The following is a 15,290-nucleotide window of genomic DNA, read 5'->3' on the forward strand; positions in this document are numbered from 1 at the left end:
CTTTATAAAAAAATTCTCTCACCTATGTTATTTACGCTGACAAAAGACAAGACAATATTACTTTAAAAGAGGTAGGAAAACCAGCAAGAACACTTTTAATCTCAAAACCATAGTTCTACATCTATGTTTGCTTTTTTATTTTACTATTTCTGGAGGAGTTTAGAAATGGTTAAAAAAGAAATGACACATTAAAAAAAATCTGTTCTGTATTAAAAATACAAAAAACAAATTTAAAAAAAACATGAAAAAAGTAGATTTGTCCAGGTCAGGTTATACACCAAAGATGGAGGAGAAGAAAACACGGAGGTAAATTCAGATTCAAGATACAAGGACCTATGTTTTATCATCTGAGAAGGGGTCCCCTTCACCAAAGAAGCAAAAACACAAAGAAAAGCGACAACAGAATAAGCATCCTCAAGCACCATCTCCTGAACTGAAAACACATGAAAACATGGATAAATGTGTTTATTTATTTCTGATATTGTCACATTTTCTTCTTGTCAGCAGATTTGACATGCAATCCTGTTGTGTCCAGACAGATGACAATAAGCCAGCTAAACAATAACAGTCGACTATAAGCTAATATTATGGTACAGTTTTAAGTTTTAAGTTTCTGATCTCCCTTGGTTGACTAAAACAAGTTTGTCATATTATAGCAGCCACCATAGTTACAATTATGCACTTGGATTGGGAGGGGTAAGAAAACAGAATTCATTTGACTGCAATCTACCGACATCTAGTGGTGAGATTTTACACACTATTACTTTAAAGATCACCAATTAACCTAACCCCACTGAATGCTGCATGTCTTTGGACTGTGAGAAGATAGTAGTAGTCACCCTCATACTGAATACTCAGTCTTGGTTTATATTAATTTAAGCAACTTTCAAAATCTACTGAAAATAAACAGTGATGTTTTTTGCAAATTAATCTTTTTGATATCTTTGCTTAAATACACTTTCAAAATAATAATTTAAACAACTACAAAGAGAATAAATTAAGCCTTTGTGAGCTAAGGAAACAATTTATTATTATTATTATTTTTTAAATAATACAATAGGGTTGAATGGATTACTATTATTTTTAGATTATGACATAAATGTGTCCAGTAAATACTCAGGACCATAGAAATGTTGTGCAATAATATTTTATATGTTTTTAACATATGTTTGTAATGTTTGTTTTGTATTTATAATTATGGGGTTGCAAGTATAATTAATTGGGTTGCAGATCAGTGATAGTATTAGAGGGTTTGTTTGTTTGTTTTTTCAGAAAAAGATGCTGTGTAATTTAATGGATTATGAATGTCAAGAATAACCGTAGTTATACAAATAAAGAAAGGAAACATTATTTTGTCTTCTTTGGTAATATGTGGAACTGGGTTGGACTGGTTAGAGTGATACAATCTACTGTGACACTAGTGATTCTGTTTTCTATTCTACGAAAATAAAAGCTACTCCTTGTACTTGAGTACATTTCACTGCTCACGCAACTTAGTGTTTTTAGTATCCTTATTTCATCAACGACCTTTACCCACTTCCAGTCGGTCTCCTCTTTTATTTTGTTATCTCAACGAAAATCAAGTAATGATGACAAAATTGTGAACAGGAACCAAACTGAGTTTTTCCTTTTTAAACTTTCTAAAGAAAAAAAAGGCCACTTTTTTTTTTAAGGTTTTGCATATACGTCACTATAGAAACCGCTACGTTACACCCGACAAGGGGAGGACGCTTCTAGTCAGAAACCGGAAGTAAGCGAAGCAGAAAACATTAGCCGTTCAGTAGTTTTGCGGGTTACTGTTAACTACGGCAAAGTACAATTTGGAGTTGAAAACTTCGACATGGGAAGTACGGCGAGTCAACTTTCGAAAGAGTCGCTCTCAGAATATCAGGTAAGTCCCGAAAGCAAAGTCTCCACAGGCAAACTTTACCTATTTTCTTAATGGACGAGTGGAAGTGTTTTTTACGCCCTGTAATAACGTTAAAGGAAGAGCGTAATAGCTATGTTAGCCTGACGTTTCAAAGGAGAAATAAAACGATAAGCGTCCTGGTGCTCAAATAACCAATATTATTTACATTTGTAGTTGATGTAATTCGTATTGATTATATGTAACGTCTGTGGAAATACTATTAAAAACAAGTTACGGTCACTAGCCTAATAACAACCAATACTGTTGCTCAGACTCTTTAAAAACATCCGTTTGAGGGTAAAAGTTACAAATTTATGTTAATAAGTGATTGTTGTCTTTGCACTGATGCTTACATTTACTTTGCCTTTGTTTTGGAAGAAGAAAGAAGCGCTTATTGTTAAACTGAGGGTTACTAAACTCAGAGACAATGTATTCATAAATATATGTGTCATTCTTTTATCTCCTGTTTGAACAACTTCAGTAATTAAAATCAGGTATGCACTGCGTGGGTCCGGGCTGTCTTGTCTTTGTTTTGTTGTTCATTCAAAGCTCAGTTTGAAAACTGTTTATTATTGTTTAATGTGTCACTTTTTATATGCTTTTATTTTTACTTATTTTTCTTGTTAAATTAAGAGGAACATACCTGTTTATTTGAACAAGAAGCTCTTCAACTTCTCAATAAAAATATTTAAAGGACTAATCCTTACATATATTTTTAGGAGCTGACCTTCCTGACAAAACAAGAAATTCTTCTGTAAGTGACAAGCTGCAAGTCATCATACTAACAAAAACATTTTGTCTTCTGCTGGTTGTTGGAATGTGTGATATATTTTTCCCTTTTTTTCAGTGCTCACAAGAGATTCACAGAACTGCTTGAGAAACATGAAAAAGAACAAACAGATGCCAGAGTACCAATGGGCAGGATTATTACTCTGCCTGAGCTCAAGGTGAAAAGATTTTAACAAAACATATGCATTACATTGTTTTTATGTTTTTTTCTTTTTGCATTAATGCTTTATTTCTATGTTTATGGGATTATGTTGTCATTCATGCTCTGAAGGAAGTGCTTCAGTGGCTGGTAATCTGTTCTGACCTTTGTACTCATTCCCGTTACAGTCCAACCCTTTCAAGGAAAGAATCTGCCAGGTGTTCTCAACCTCTGAACAAAAAGATGGAAGCCTCACTTTTGAGGACTTCCTGGATCTTCTGAGTGCCTTCAGCGACTCTGCTACTCTGGAAATCAAATCCCACTATGCATTCCGCATATTTGGTAAAAAAAAAAAAAAAAAAAAAAAGTTGATAAAAAGTGATATAGTTATTTTTGAATGCAAAGATGTCAGTCTACATAATGCTAACCAGTCTGCTGCTTTCAGACTTTGATGATGATGGAACCCTGGACTGTGTTGATCTGGAGAAGCTGGTTAACTGCTTAACTGGTGAGACAAACGATGCAAAACTTTCCTCCACGGAAATGAAGCAGCTCATCAGCAACGTGAGTTTACTGAGTTTGTCTTTATAGTTGTAAGGGGTGGTTATAAACTGCGTGTGGGGGTGGGGTGGTATACTGATGTGTCAGTAAGCCTAACAATGTGTTTCTTTTCCGTGTCTGCATGTTGTTTAGATTCTTGAAGAGTCAGACATCGACAAGGACGGAACTGTGAACCTCTCAGAGTTTCAGCACGTCATTTCAAGGTCTCCAGATTTTGTCAGGTAACTAGAAATCCAGCTGCTCCAAACACCAATAATTATTTGCATTTATAAGTGTCAAATGGATTCTCATTTGATTTATCCACAGTTCCTTCAAGATTGTGCTCTGAAGACTTCCAGTGGACCTTGGAGATGCATGCACCTTTTTAATTTTAGTGTATAATTTTAAATCAGAACAATTTTAATTACTTGCCTTAAATTATATTTACCTGTGGATTTTGCTGCCTTAACTGTTTTATGTCATTTGTCAAATATAAACCCTTTTTAAACATCTGTTTGAAGAAAAAATAAAAGTTTCACCAAAAAGTATTGAGTTGAGTTTTTATAGAGAAAAAAAAATGAACAAATAAATTTAGTTAATTCTTTGTGTTTGTAGGAGAAATTTACAACTGTTGTCCAAAGTTCACTGCGCTTTAACAAGTGCATTTTGTGCTATTTTCAGCACAAGCTACTTCCTCCTTTACAGCAGCAGCAAATGTGTTCCATGTCCCGCACACCACATCGAGCACACGCATCTGCTCAGCCCTGAAAAACTCCACACGCTGCGGTTCATCCGAACTAGTTACTGTTTGGTGTCCCAGTTGGCCGTATTCCCCTGTAAAGGTAATAAAGGCAAAGATGCCAAAAATCTTGGCATTCACTTTGATTTGAATGATACTGCTGTGAGTATTTAACTTAGATGTAACACATTTCTAAAACCAAAACTCACCCCATCCCCAAGTGTAGAGGTCACCAGTGGCTGAAAATAAGAAATTGTGACATGATGATTGCTAGAAAATGTGCATCCCGGTAAAACAACTGTCAGAAGAGATTCCTTACTTGTTACTGCAGCTGTGTGGCGGGAACCACAGCTTACTGTTCGGATTTCACATGATGAAGAGACATCCAGCAGAGCGGGGAACGCCTGGATTGATATGAACACATCTTCATGCTCCTCTTCCTCCTTTAGCGTTTCATCTGGTGGTGTGCTGGTATCACAGCATAATTCTTCTGTTGATAAGGTCAGTGGTTCAAAATGGATGTAAAAACTGCCTCTTCAATAGAACTCTTTAAAGCAGTGCACATTTCAGGACAGACCTGTTTGTTGACTAGTTTTCTGCTGAGATTTCCTCAGACCTCGAGAAGGAAGTCCAAGCTGGCCGCTCTCATTCCAGCCCCACACATAAAGGTCACCCCCATCTAAGAACAAAAAAGATCCTCTTCAAATCCTTTTCAAACTGATTGTAACTTGTCCAAATCTTTATTTGACATTTACCACTAATGCAAGCTGAGTGCCAGCCTCCTGTAGCCACATGGGTCATGGGCATCCCCCAGAGTGCCTCCACTGCTCTGGGCTCCTCCTCAGAGGTGAGCACTCCATGCCCCAGCTGACCATGGCTGTTACATAAACACATGCACGCATAGGAAGATTAACTTATACTTGTTTGTTGTTTATGCATGAAACTGCTGCTTCTCATATGTTCAACAAAGACATATGTGTGAGTGGCTCCACCTGCCCAGTCCCCAGCTGTACACTGCTCCAGAGGCAGTAAGAAGAACAGCATGCTCTGCACCCAGTGCTAGGCTCCTGGCTTTCAGGTGTCCTGGTAAGGTGCAGTAGAAGGGAGGCTTTAAGGCAATGTAACCTCCAGGGACCAATGGCAAATTCACATCTATAAAAATAAATAAATAAAAAGTAATATTGAGACTCTGTAATTTCATACATCATTATTAATGTCTGTTTAGCCAGATAAGATATTAGCATACACATTACCAGAACCCTCTGCGTCGGTTTTTATATCCATGCTCCATGATGGACTCTTCTCCCTCTTCTGCAGATCCCAGGTCTCAATCCTGTCTGGGAAGGCCAGGGTCAAGTGCGATTCACTGATGAATACATCTTTACAACCATGGCTCTCTATTTTAGAAATACCAGTGTCCTCGCTGGAGACCGATTCCCCAAAACCTGCCAAGCTCAGGCAGCTGTCTCCTGACAGAAACAACAAACAACAAAACAAGAGCTAAGCTAATGCAATAGATGTATTAAAGACATCTTATTCCTCAGGACTCAGGCGATGTCTTTGATACACTCACCCTCTAAATGTAAAGATGCTCTTCGACTCCAGCTCACTCTGATCTGACTTGTCTTCAAGCAGCATCCACTTCTATCCACGTGACTGCTGAGCTCTGCTGGGTGACTTACTTTGACTTGGTGGGGCGCGCTGCTACTTTCTCCTCTGCCTGACTTTTCCTGGACACATATCTGTCCAAAGGCGTTGAAGCCGAACCCAAACCAGCGCATCTGAACACTGAGCAGCTCAGCGGAAGCTGTCCGCAAAACTAACCTACGGTTGCGCTTATTTTTGTACTGCAGGAGCACAAGCGGCGAGAGATGATGACGAGTGGCGAGGGAGGAGCATATCATTTAAATCATCTTTAAAGAGATAGACACCAAGTTCATGTTTATTGACAGTTTTTAAGGTTGCCCTGTTGCTACACATTACACCGAGATTATTGTGAACAAAAGCTGTGCATCAGGCATATACCTCGGGCTTTTCACAATGTCTTATAAATAGATGGCTCATTAAGTATGAAATGTGCGTGCGCATAAACAGTTGTACAATAAAAAGTTGTACAGACATGGAAGGGTTGGCTTTTTTGATACAGATTGTTATGTGGCCTAAGTGGCCTGGCTCACTTACGTAGCAGATCAGCTGGACTGTACATGATCACTAAACTAAATTGAGTTTGAAACCCCTGCCATAAATTATAAAATGTGCACCACAAACTTTGATAGGACAACTTGTGTCACATTTCTTATGTATTTAGTTTGGAAAGTTGTAGAATGGCCATTTTAATAATATAAAAATACTCGGAGCAGTCAGTAGCACCCCTCGTCCTCCTAGCAGATGTACCTATGATGTCAATTTCAAAATCTTTCTTCTCAGTTACTTCATTCACGATATTTTCAAAAAACTGAGATTCAGACTCAGAGATTTTTAGTACATACACTTAAATTTGAAACTCCTACATTGCTTCATTCTCAAGTGATTGCATTCAAAAAGTTGGGTATCCTTATTGCCTGCCCAGCAGGGCGATGACAATAATCCACCAGCCTTTCATGGCTGAGGGATAAAAATAGTTGGGCACCCCAGCACTAAAGCACCATTATAAAGTACATCTAGCAAGGCGGGATATGGAATAAAGTAAACAGAGAAGTGAGGATTGGTCATTTTTATTTATTTATTTTTTCATGTGTCCAGTTAAAACGTATTAAAACAACAAAGGAATGTGTTGGATTGTCAATAATAGTGATAACAAACATTTAAACAAAAAGTAAATTTTATAGTGTAAATGAAATGTTTCTATTTTTGCTGAAAATAAAATAAAATATTGAGAAAAGTAGTGTGCACAATAAAAATAAGAATGTATTTGTGGGACTAATAATGACACTCAAATGAAATATTTGCACATATATAGGAATGGTCATTTTTAGTGGAAATACATGGAGAAGAAATGTTGGTCTCTGGGTGGAATACGCACTTTTGCCAGACTTTAACAAGCATACAATCAACGTTACACAGCAGTCAAAAATCATTTCTGTGCTGTTGGTTCTTCCATTTGATACCATTCTTCACTACATCCCTTATTGCTTTTAATCATTTTTTGTTAAGACATATGAGCCCATTTCCTGCAAAAATGAAATTACTTCACTGGTCCAATATAATGTTCAAAGAACTGAAACACTGTCAGGTGGCACATCCACACACTGCACTTTGTGTTCAGGGTTCAGTTCCTGAGCTCTTCTCCTTTTCTTCCCTGCTTCTGATGATGCCGTACTCCATTGCTTTATCCAGGGAGTTCTGAGCTATCTTCGAGACGGCATCTGGCGTGCCCTCTCCTCCCTTTGCAAGGACGGAAAGAATCTCCAGAGCTTCGCTCTCTATGAGTTTCTCAGCCAGACTCTTCTCTGCCTGGATCATGTTCTGAACTATGACCACTCCACGATGACGTAGGTCAGGTATTTCACTGAGCAACAAAGCCTGCACAATTTCTAGCCAGTGGGTTGTCTGAGAAGATAACAGAAGTCATGTGAGCAAAAATAGAGTAAAAAAAAAAAAAATAATAATGGTAGCGACACTAGTGGAGTGCTTTTCTTACAGTTCCAGGGATGCGAGCGCAGAGTTCAGGCTGTTCGGCTGTCAGCATGGCCAAGGTTCCTGCAGCAGCTTTCCGCAGCCTCTCGTCATCCTCTCCGCTGTAAAGCACGAGCAGCTTCAGGCGATCATTTCCTGTGGCCAGGTAGAGCTTCTGCACCTGAGGATGCCACACAGCACAGCCACTACTGTCAGTTCAACCCGTTTTCATGTATTCGAAGACATGTTAATAAATTATCCCTTACCTCTGTATTTAAAACCAAGTTGCACATGCACTCTGTGGCAGAAGCTCGTACAAGGTCATGCTCCTCAAACATGTAACCTTCAATTTTAGGTACAGCTTTCTCCTTGATGATCTTTTGCCTGTGAAAGTATATACTTAATTCAGAAAACTGAAAAACACTTATGAAACTGCGCTGATCAGGATAAAAGATGCTTTAAAAGGTAGATATAATGTAAGTTTTGAAAACAGTAAAAAATAAAACAGAACAAGGCATGCTTTGCATAACTGCACAACTTCAGTGTTAATTATCAGCTTCTACAGTGAAAACAGCTTTGACAGGAAATTAGATTTCAGTGGTCAACAGAGACTCTAAATGCTTCAGTCTTTGTCAACAGTTTGGAAAGTTGCCATACAAGAAGATTACTGCATGTTAATCAAGTCTGTGATTTAGTCCACATTAAGTCTCAGTCACTTGTGGTCACCCTGGAAGAATTTAAAAACAGGTTTGATGGAAGGATTTCACACCATCTAAATACTTTATGCTAAGCAATAAAAGTGACATATGTATTGATCTGCAAAAGTAGCTTTGCAAAATGCAGAAAATGTAAAATAAAAAAAAATAATAAATAAAAGTATCCTAAATGTAATGTTCTGGAATGAAAATAGACTGTTTTGTATGAATACTTTTAGTAGAGATTCCCCCCTAGTGGCGAACCTGAGTCTATCGTTGATGCCAGCCAGGTTTGTGAGAGCCATGAGTGCCTCAAAGTTCTGCAGCAGGGTGCACTCAAGCCTCAGAAGGCTGGCTAGTGGGCGTACCACCTCATAGATCTGACCCCAAATACACAAACAAACAAAAGCAAGATAATGTTAAAGAGTTATTGTATTTTTTTAAGTTAACTTGTGTGTTACTGTCTGCATTTTTACCCTTTCTCCTGGAAAGGCAATCTCCGGGTTAGACGTGATGGTTATTTTTGCCAGGGCTTGTGCAGCTTTGATTTTTCCTGCATCTGTGTTGTCGGATGCAAGTGGGATCAGAGCCTTTTGGAGGAGAGCAGCAGACATAAATCATTTAAGCCTTCTGAAGTGTGGTGCTTAGTTAAGAGTGTAGGCTAAACCGAGTGTATTTTAGAATAGAATAGAAGAATAATCCTTTAATTGTCCCACAAGGGGAAATTTGGGAAATTTTATCAGTACGCTCTACCTTTCCTCCACCCTGTGCCACCACTGTGCCTCTGTCTTCCTGTCGCTCCACTAGGGCCAAGAACACCCTGCCGTGAAAGATTATATTAACCAGAAAATCTACAGAAAAAACAGTGAAAGATAAAGACTTACTGCCATTTTCCTACCTGGCAATACATTCCCTACAAGCCTCAGTGAGTGCAGGACTCTCCTGTTTGACCATGCAAACCAATGCAGACACCACACCAGCCTCCAGCAGCTTCACCAACCTTTTCTCTACATAGGAAGGTGCATCCTAACATTTTTAAAAAAAAAAGTAGGCAGAAATATGAATCATAACCAAAAATAATTGAAATGAAGCTGTATAAAATAAATATTGTGCAATGTTAGTTCTACTTGAAAAGAAAAAGGTTAATTTTAGTATTACCTTGGGATGTTCCTCAGGTACATGCTGCTTTGCATACTTGGCCAGCTCCACCATTTGAGGGTCTGGTTTCTCCACATCATAACTGTTGGTGCAATTCACTAATGTAGAACCCACAGCAAAGAGCACAGTCTTATCCTCAGACTGCAAAAACACACAGAAAACACAAAAAGGGCATCAGTGCATTTCAAGCACGGATGATAATCTGGTCCTGTGACATGAAATAGTTAGCAATAGTTACTTAGATTTAGAACAAATGAGTCCAATGAGAGACAGGAAAGGACTACTGATTAACTGGTCAGCGCTATAGACAGGACTAACACTGCCATCTAATGCACCGTGAAGGTGTGTGCCAAATATGCTGGCGTTTGGTTATGAAGAATCAGACCCTGTTAACGCCACAGAAGTCAGTCAGAGCGGAGAAAATATAAGACTTCAGTTTAAATTCTTTCAGCTATGAGGAAAATAATGATGAGTTATACCTTTGCAAGGTCAAACATGGCCAGCAGGGCATTCTTGTCTTCCACCAAGTCTTCCTTTACATCTGCATCAAAGGTGAGGTAGGCGAGACCTTCCACAGACCAGCGGCGGGAAGTTGGGGGGAGAGTCTCATTACACAGCCACCTTACAGAGAAAGAGATAAAGCTTGTCAGTTATTTGAAATCCAGTAATCCACTCAAAACCTGGTATTTAGATCAGGTTTTGCAGAAACGTACATCAAGCATGCTGCATCTCTTAATCTATACCTAGGCTTAAGATTCAGTATAAGCCAACATACTTCCTGCACTGCTTGGCAAGCTTAAGTGTTGATCCCTCTGCAAACTGCTTCATGCTGAAATCTGTTCCTCCTGCTGATCCAAGCTTGCACAAACCCTGTGCAATAGCCCACATACACATAGCTGTTATTTTCATCTTTATTTAGAAGTGTTATTTTCTAAAACTATCTGTGGTACTTACCACTAGGGCTCTCACACGTATCCTGTCATTCTCGCTCTTCTTGTATAGGTCCTTTAGCAGGGACACTCCGTTGGCTGTGATAAATGAAGCTCTCTTGGCTTTGCCTGCAGCATGGATTAGAGCCTCAACCGCTACCTGCTGGTGAGTAACATCTTCGGAGGCACACAGCGATATCACGGCATCCATCATTCCTGACATTTCCAGAGTTCTGTTACCCACGTCACTCGGTCCTTGTAGAAGCACTGATACTGTCTGGATGGCTCGCAGCTTGCCGTCTAGGCCAGGCCGGCTGAAATGTTGCCTGCCCACAACAACATTATGTTAGAAGAATTAATCAGTTTTCATGCTCACAAAGGACTTGTGAGGCAGTTCTGGAAAAAAAATCCAAACGAACAAACAGTTTAAACAAGCTTCCTTGGTCAACTCACTGAACATATTCTTCACATAGTTTGTTGAAGTTCTCCCTCTCTTTGTCACTCTTTAGGTCATCATAGAGTTTGCTCAGCAAGACTGAACAGCTCATGTGACTGTTGTCTGTAAGAGGTGGCCCTTCTGAGATCTCTGGGACAGTCCCAGCCACTTCCAGGATCTTCTTCAGCCCTGTAGGAAAACAATGAGTCTCTAATTGATATGCAGTGATAACAGATAACATCAGTTATAAATTTTCTAAAATAGAAAAATGAACAAAATAAACATGCATCTTTGTGTCATGGTAATGCATGCCTTGGTATCCACCATGGTTTAATAGAATATTTGCCTACATGTAGGATGTGTTTCATACCCTGGTCTACCACCCATAACGTGAGGGAGTTATCTGGGTTTTTCAAGGATTTGCGGGGTACTTGTTTGACAAGGAGATTTATAGCGCTGTCTCTGCCCGGCCCTGACACATTTGATGCTGGCATCATTTCCAAAAGGTGTCGTAACATTGACCGCAGCTCCTTGGATGGTTCTGTGTTAAGATTCATAAAGTGAGTAACAATTAAATGTAAAGAACACAGAGCCGACACACACAAAACATTTGCTAAAGGTTAACCTTCAGTGTAACCAAGTTCCCAATATAAGTGTCTAAACTCACCAGGAAGTATAGCTTCATCTTTTCCTCTGATCTCTCTTTTCATTCCCTCTGTCAGAGCTTCAAACATCACCTGTAGCAGATGGCAGGCAGCCAGAGACACACTTGAAGCTCCTGATCCCATTACCGCACACAGCTGCTCCATTCCCAACTCATTCACTATCGCCATAGTCTGGAAATTCAAAGAATGGACATCAGCAATAACGAATTGCAAAACAAATGAGTGACAAGCACATTGAACAGCCTGCTCTAGCTTCACATTAATGATGGATGGAAATCAGAATGCATATAAACCTTTTTTTTTTTTAATTCCAAACTACAAAAATACAAAAAGTGATTTTAAAGATGAAGCAAATAGTAATCTCAAAGGAACAGTCACACTTACTCTAGACTGATGTCCTGTGCACAAACCAACCAATGTCCTGAGAGCAGAAAGTACAACATCCTCCAGCTTTGACTGCAGAAGTTTCTGAATTAGCTTCGCTCCATCATTACGGAAGATCTGTTCAGCTCCTGCTTCATCTCGAGATAGCACCACTAGATTCTGAGCAGCCTGAAATTGATTGAAGGATTTGATTATTTTGGTGCCGTACAGTTTTACAGACGCATTAGCATTAATGAAGAAAAATCAGGCGCATCAAGAATGAATTGGAGGAATGTATTCATCTGCCTTTTGAGTTATTCTCACCTTCTGTCGATCGGACTCTTTAGTAGATGGATCTAAGAGGAGGGAGAACATCTGCTGCACACGAGCATCGGTGGAGTTTAGTTGCACTGACTAAAGGGTTAAGAGAAATGATTTCAATTAGCAAGATACAATTTAGAAAACAAGTTTATCCACACCTTTATCCACATCACACCACCTTTTGCTGAATCTGTGCTCCCAGCTGTCTGAGCAGATCCTGGAAAGCTTTATTTTTGGGCTCCAGTTGGGCACATCTCTGAGCATCCAGAAAGGCCTGGTCAAACCGGCCAAGTTTCTGAAATGCCTGGGCCCTCCGAAATCTGGCTTTCACATCACCTTGGTCAGTATCGAGTGCTGAAAAGAGACAATAATAATATTCATCAAAGCTGCAAAAGCATCTGTGTAAAGACACATTTCATGCAACAATGTCCAGAATGCTGAAAATCACAAGTTGTGAATAATGTTATCCATTATAAAAAAATATTTCTGCTGTAACTATTGCTCAATAAGAATGCTTTGGTCTATAATACCTACCTAATAACTAAAAGTTTATTTTTGTTAAGACAACATAATGATAAGATAAGATAAGATAACCTTTATTAGTCCCACACGTGGGAAATTTGTTTTGTCACAGCAGGAAGTGGACAGTGCAAAAGTTATGAAGCAAAAATTAGAATAAAATAAAATAAGAATAAATACAGTACACAATAAATACAGTGACATAGATAGATACTGGTGACATATATACCATTATAATTATGTTGTCCATTGTTTGTTTAATTATTGTAATGCAGGAAAAGATGCTTGTATGTAATCGGCGTCATCACACTGTTTGGCCAGCAGAGCGCATTCAAACTCCATTGTTTACAATACTCTCAGTTTGCACCACATGTAGCAGAGTATCAATCAAGTAGTGTCTTCACAGTAAGTAAGAAAAGTCAATAAACACTTTCACTTTTTCAATATAACTTAAATATAATCTAGATATATCATTAAACTTAAAACCACTGGTTTAGGTGTCCCATTACTACCAAAACAGTTGCTGGGTCATGGTCACAGGATGCCTGGTGAAGTTTTGCTGTCTGGTACTGGGATATTGGCAGCATAACCCTTTCTTGGTACTGTGGATTGCAGCGTGAGGGCCTTCATGTATTAATGTTGTTCCACTCAATCATGTGATAGGTTTGGATGTGGGCAGTTTGAAAGCTGGACCAGTGCCTTTGGCTCTTTATCTATCTGGCAATTTAAATCTATATGTATAAAGAAAATATATACACAGTATGAGTCAGATGAGCTGATCTGCAGAAAATTGTCAGAGTAGTAGCTCAGTTTAAAGTTGTCATGCTTCTTTTGTTTCTTTTCTATTTTTTAGCATCTGAATGAATGAAATATAAGGCCATCTGTGCGTTTATATGCTTGTGTGTTATGCGCATAGATTCATTTGTATGTATTTACAGAGGTATTGCAAATTACCTTATTGTAAACTACTCATATACACAAAGTACAGGTTAATAAGACATTTCTGCACCTTTTTTGTTTGCCTTGATATGAATGTGGAATTTATTACGATTTTACATATTCTAACCCATACATTGTAATATAAGTGCACTTTGCAACCTCTGTGCCTTTCTCTTGTCTTTTATAGATTACTCCTGTTTCTTATTTATTCCTGTTGTCTTACTATTTATATTTGTTTCCTGCATAGTTGGTGTGGAGCACCCACAATTTCATTGTACATGTACAATGACAATAAAGGGCTATTCAAAAGTGTACATGGCAAGGTTCCAGGAGGATCACTGTTATCATTATGGTCATTGTGCAAGTGTACCCTTTATAAAGTTGGACAGGACCCAAAAACCTCCCAGCAGGAAGTTACTTTTATCCATAATTGTTAATGTGACTGGCGAATATGGATAAAAAGGACACAAGCCAATATTCATATTGTGAAACTATTTGGATGATGAATGAACTTTAAACCACGTAAAATGGGGCTAATTTGAGCACTAATACGGACTATTTTCTTTCATTTCAGCTAAGTTGTGGGCCGCGATGAAAGACAAGTTATTCAGTGATGTTGAGAATAAACAAGAGAACATACCGACCTTTCGAGGCATCAGCCTCTGCCTTGCTGTACTCCTCCAGCTTAAGGTAGCAAGCGGAGCGGTTACGGTACAGTACAGCTTTGTCTGCCTTGCTGTCACTCAGCTTCAGTGCTTTGGTGTAACAGCAAACAGCACCCTGCATGTCTCCTTCCTTGAAAAGAGTGTTTCCCTCCTCCTTCAGGGCGGCAGGGTCCTAAAGTAAAGACGGGGGGAAAGGTAGCAACGGGATCACAGAGAAACTTCGAGCAAATGTATTTGAGTGAAATTAGCTAAGCTAGGGAAAAGTAGCGAATTGTTTCTACATTACCTTTTCTTTTTCAGTCTCACTCATCTTTAAGGTGTCGCACACAGTATAATGCAAATATGTAGATTTATTTTACTATACGTGGTCGCAAACACCGCTAACTCCAGCCAAACATGTTACATCTTTCTACACTTCCGGGTGTCGGAGCACGTTGATGACGTGCACCGCCCCTCTCGCCCACGCTGTATTACCATAAAAGGAAGAGAACAGCTACAGCTACAACGTTTCTGCCTCCATCTCCACTTTATTTGGTTATATTTCCATTCCATGTGGCTTTCTTCAGTCCATGCAGACACAGAGAGTTATATCAGGCTACTTATGTCATAAAGAGGGGTTGTGAAAGCCAGCAGTTCATTTTTTTCATACATTCACCATATCTGTCTGAGAACTGTAATATAGCAGCTGTTTAAACTTAGCAATTAATTAGTTAGAACTATTTGTTAAAAGGAATTACACATGATAACAACATTTGGGTTGTCAGGTTTTGGGAAAATCACTCGTCTGACTGGGTTGTTCTCCACTCGTCACATTTTGTAAATGTAAATGTAAAACAAATGCTCAAAGTTATTGAATCAATAGAGCAGCT

The 15,290-nt window shown here is 38.9% G+C and overlaps 3 protein-coding genes across 5 annotated transcripts; 1 reads left to right on the forward strand and 2 right to left on the reverse strand.

The window, feature by feature from the left end:
- Positions 1-1,132: 1,132 nt before the first annotated feature.
- On the forward strand, positions 1,133-3,812 carry LOC134631531 (calcium and integrin-binding protein 1-like). Its single transcript, XM_063479945.1, has 7 exons — positions 1,133-1,891; positions 2,629-2,663; positions 2,757-2,856; positions 3,026-3,179; positions 3,283-3,401; positions 3,531-3,619; positions 3,705-3,812. Exons 1-7 carry the CDS (start codon positions 1,841-1,843, stop codon positions 3,724-3,726), a joined length of 570 nt encoding a protein of 189 aa, XP_063336015.1. The 5' UTR covers positions 1,133-1,840; the 3' UTR covers positions 3,727-3,812.
- LOC134631530 (RCC1 domain-containing protein 1-like) lies at positions 3,702-5,966 on the reverse strand. 2 transcript variants are annotated; one of them, XM_063479944.1, is made up of 8 exons: positions 5,690-5,966; positions 5,370-5,585; positions 5,109-5,268; positions 4,872-4,993; positions 4,694-4,795; positions 4,436-4,603; positions 4,326-4,355; positions 3,702-4,211 (listed from the first exon to the last, which is right to left on the reverse strand). In XM_063479944.1, the coding sequence occupies exons 1-8, from the start codon at positions 5,895-5,897 to the stop codon at positions 4,030-4,032; spliced, it is 1,188 nt and encodes a 395-aa protein (XP_063336014.1). In that variant the 5' UTR covers positions 5,898-5,966; the 3' UTR covers positions 3,702-4,029. The 2 variants fall into 2 exon arrangements, with proteins under 2 accessions (XP_063336014.1, XP_063336013.1); XM_063479943.1 differs by having other exon boundaries at positions 4,436-4,606.
- Positions 5,967-6,829: 863 nt separating this feature from the next.
- unc45a (unc-45 myosin chaperone A) lies at positions 6,830-14,836 on the reverse strand. 2 transcript variants are annotated; one of them, XM_063479946.1, is made up of 19 exons: positions 14,708-14,836; positions 14,401-14,593; positions 12,477-12,652; positions 12,302-12,391; positions 11,999-12,166; positions 11,617-11,785; positions 11,320-11,490; positions 10,967-11,138; positions 10,539-10,839; positions 10,360-10,454; positions 10,064-10,205; positions 9,585-9,725; positions 9,325-9,452; positions 9,180-9,246; positions 8,903-9,016; positions 8,691-8,806; positions 7,998-8,115; positions 7,757-7,912; positions 6,830-7,665 (listed from the first exon to the last, which is right to left on the reverse strand). In XM_063479946.1, the coding sequence occupies exons 1-19, from the start codon at positions 14,729-14,731 to the stop codon at positions 7,378-7,380; spliced, it is 2,829 nt and encodes a 942-aa protein (XP_063336016.1). In that variant the 5' UTR covers positions 14,732-14,836; the 3' UTR covers positions 6,830-7,377. The 2 variants fall into 2 exon arrangements, with proteins under 2 accessions (XP_063336016.1, XP_063336017.1); XM_063479947.1 differs by lacking the exon at positions 14,708-14,836 and having other exon boundaries at positions 14,397-14,531.
- Between the last annotated feature and the right edge of the window lie 454 nt (positions 14,837-15,290).

The sequence above is a fragment of the Pelmatolapia mariae genome, linkage group LG7 (assembly GCF_036321145.2).
Source record: "Pelmatolapia mariae isolate MD_Pm_ZW linkage group LG7, Pm_UMD_F_2, whole genome shotgun sequence".
Lineage (NCBI taxonomy): Eukaryota > Metazoa > Chordata > Actinopteri > Cichliformes > Cichlidae > Pelmatolapia > Pelmatolapia mariae.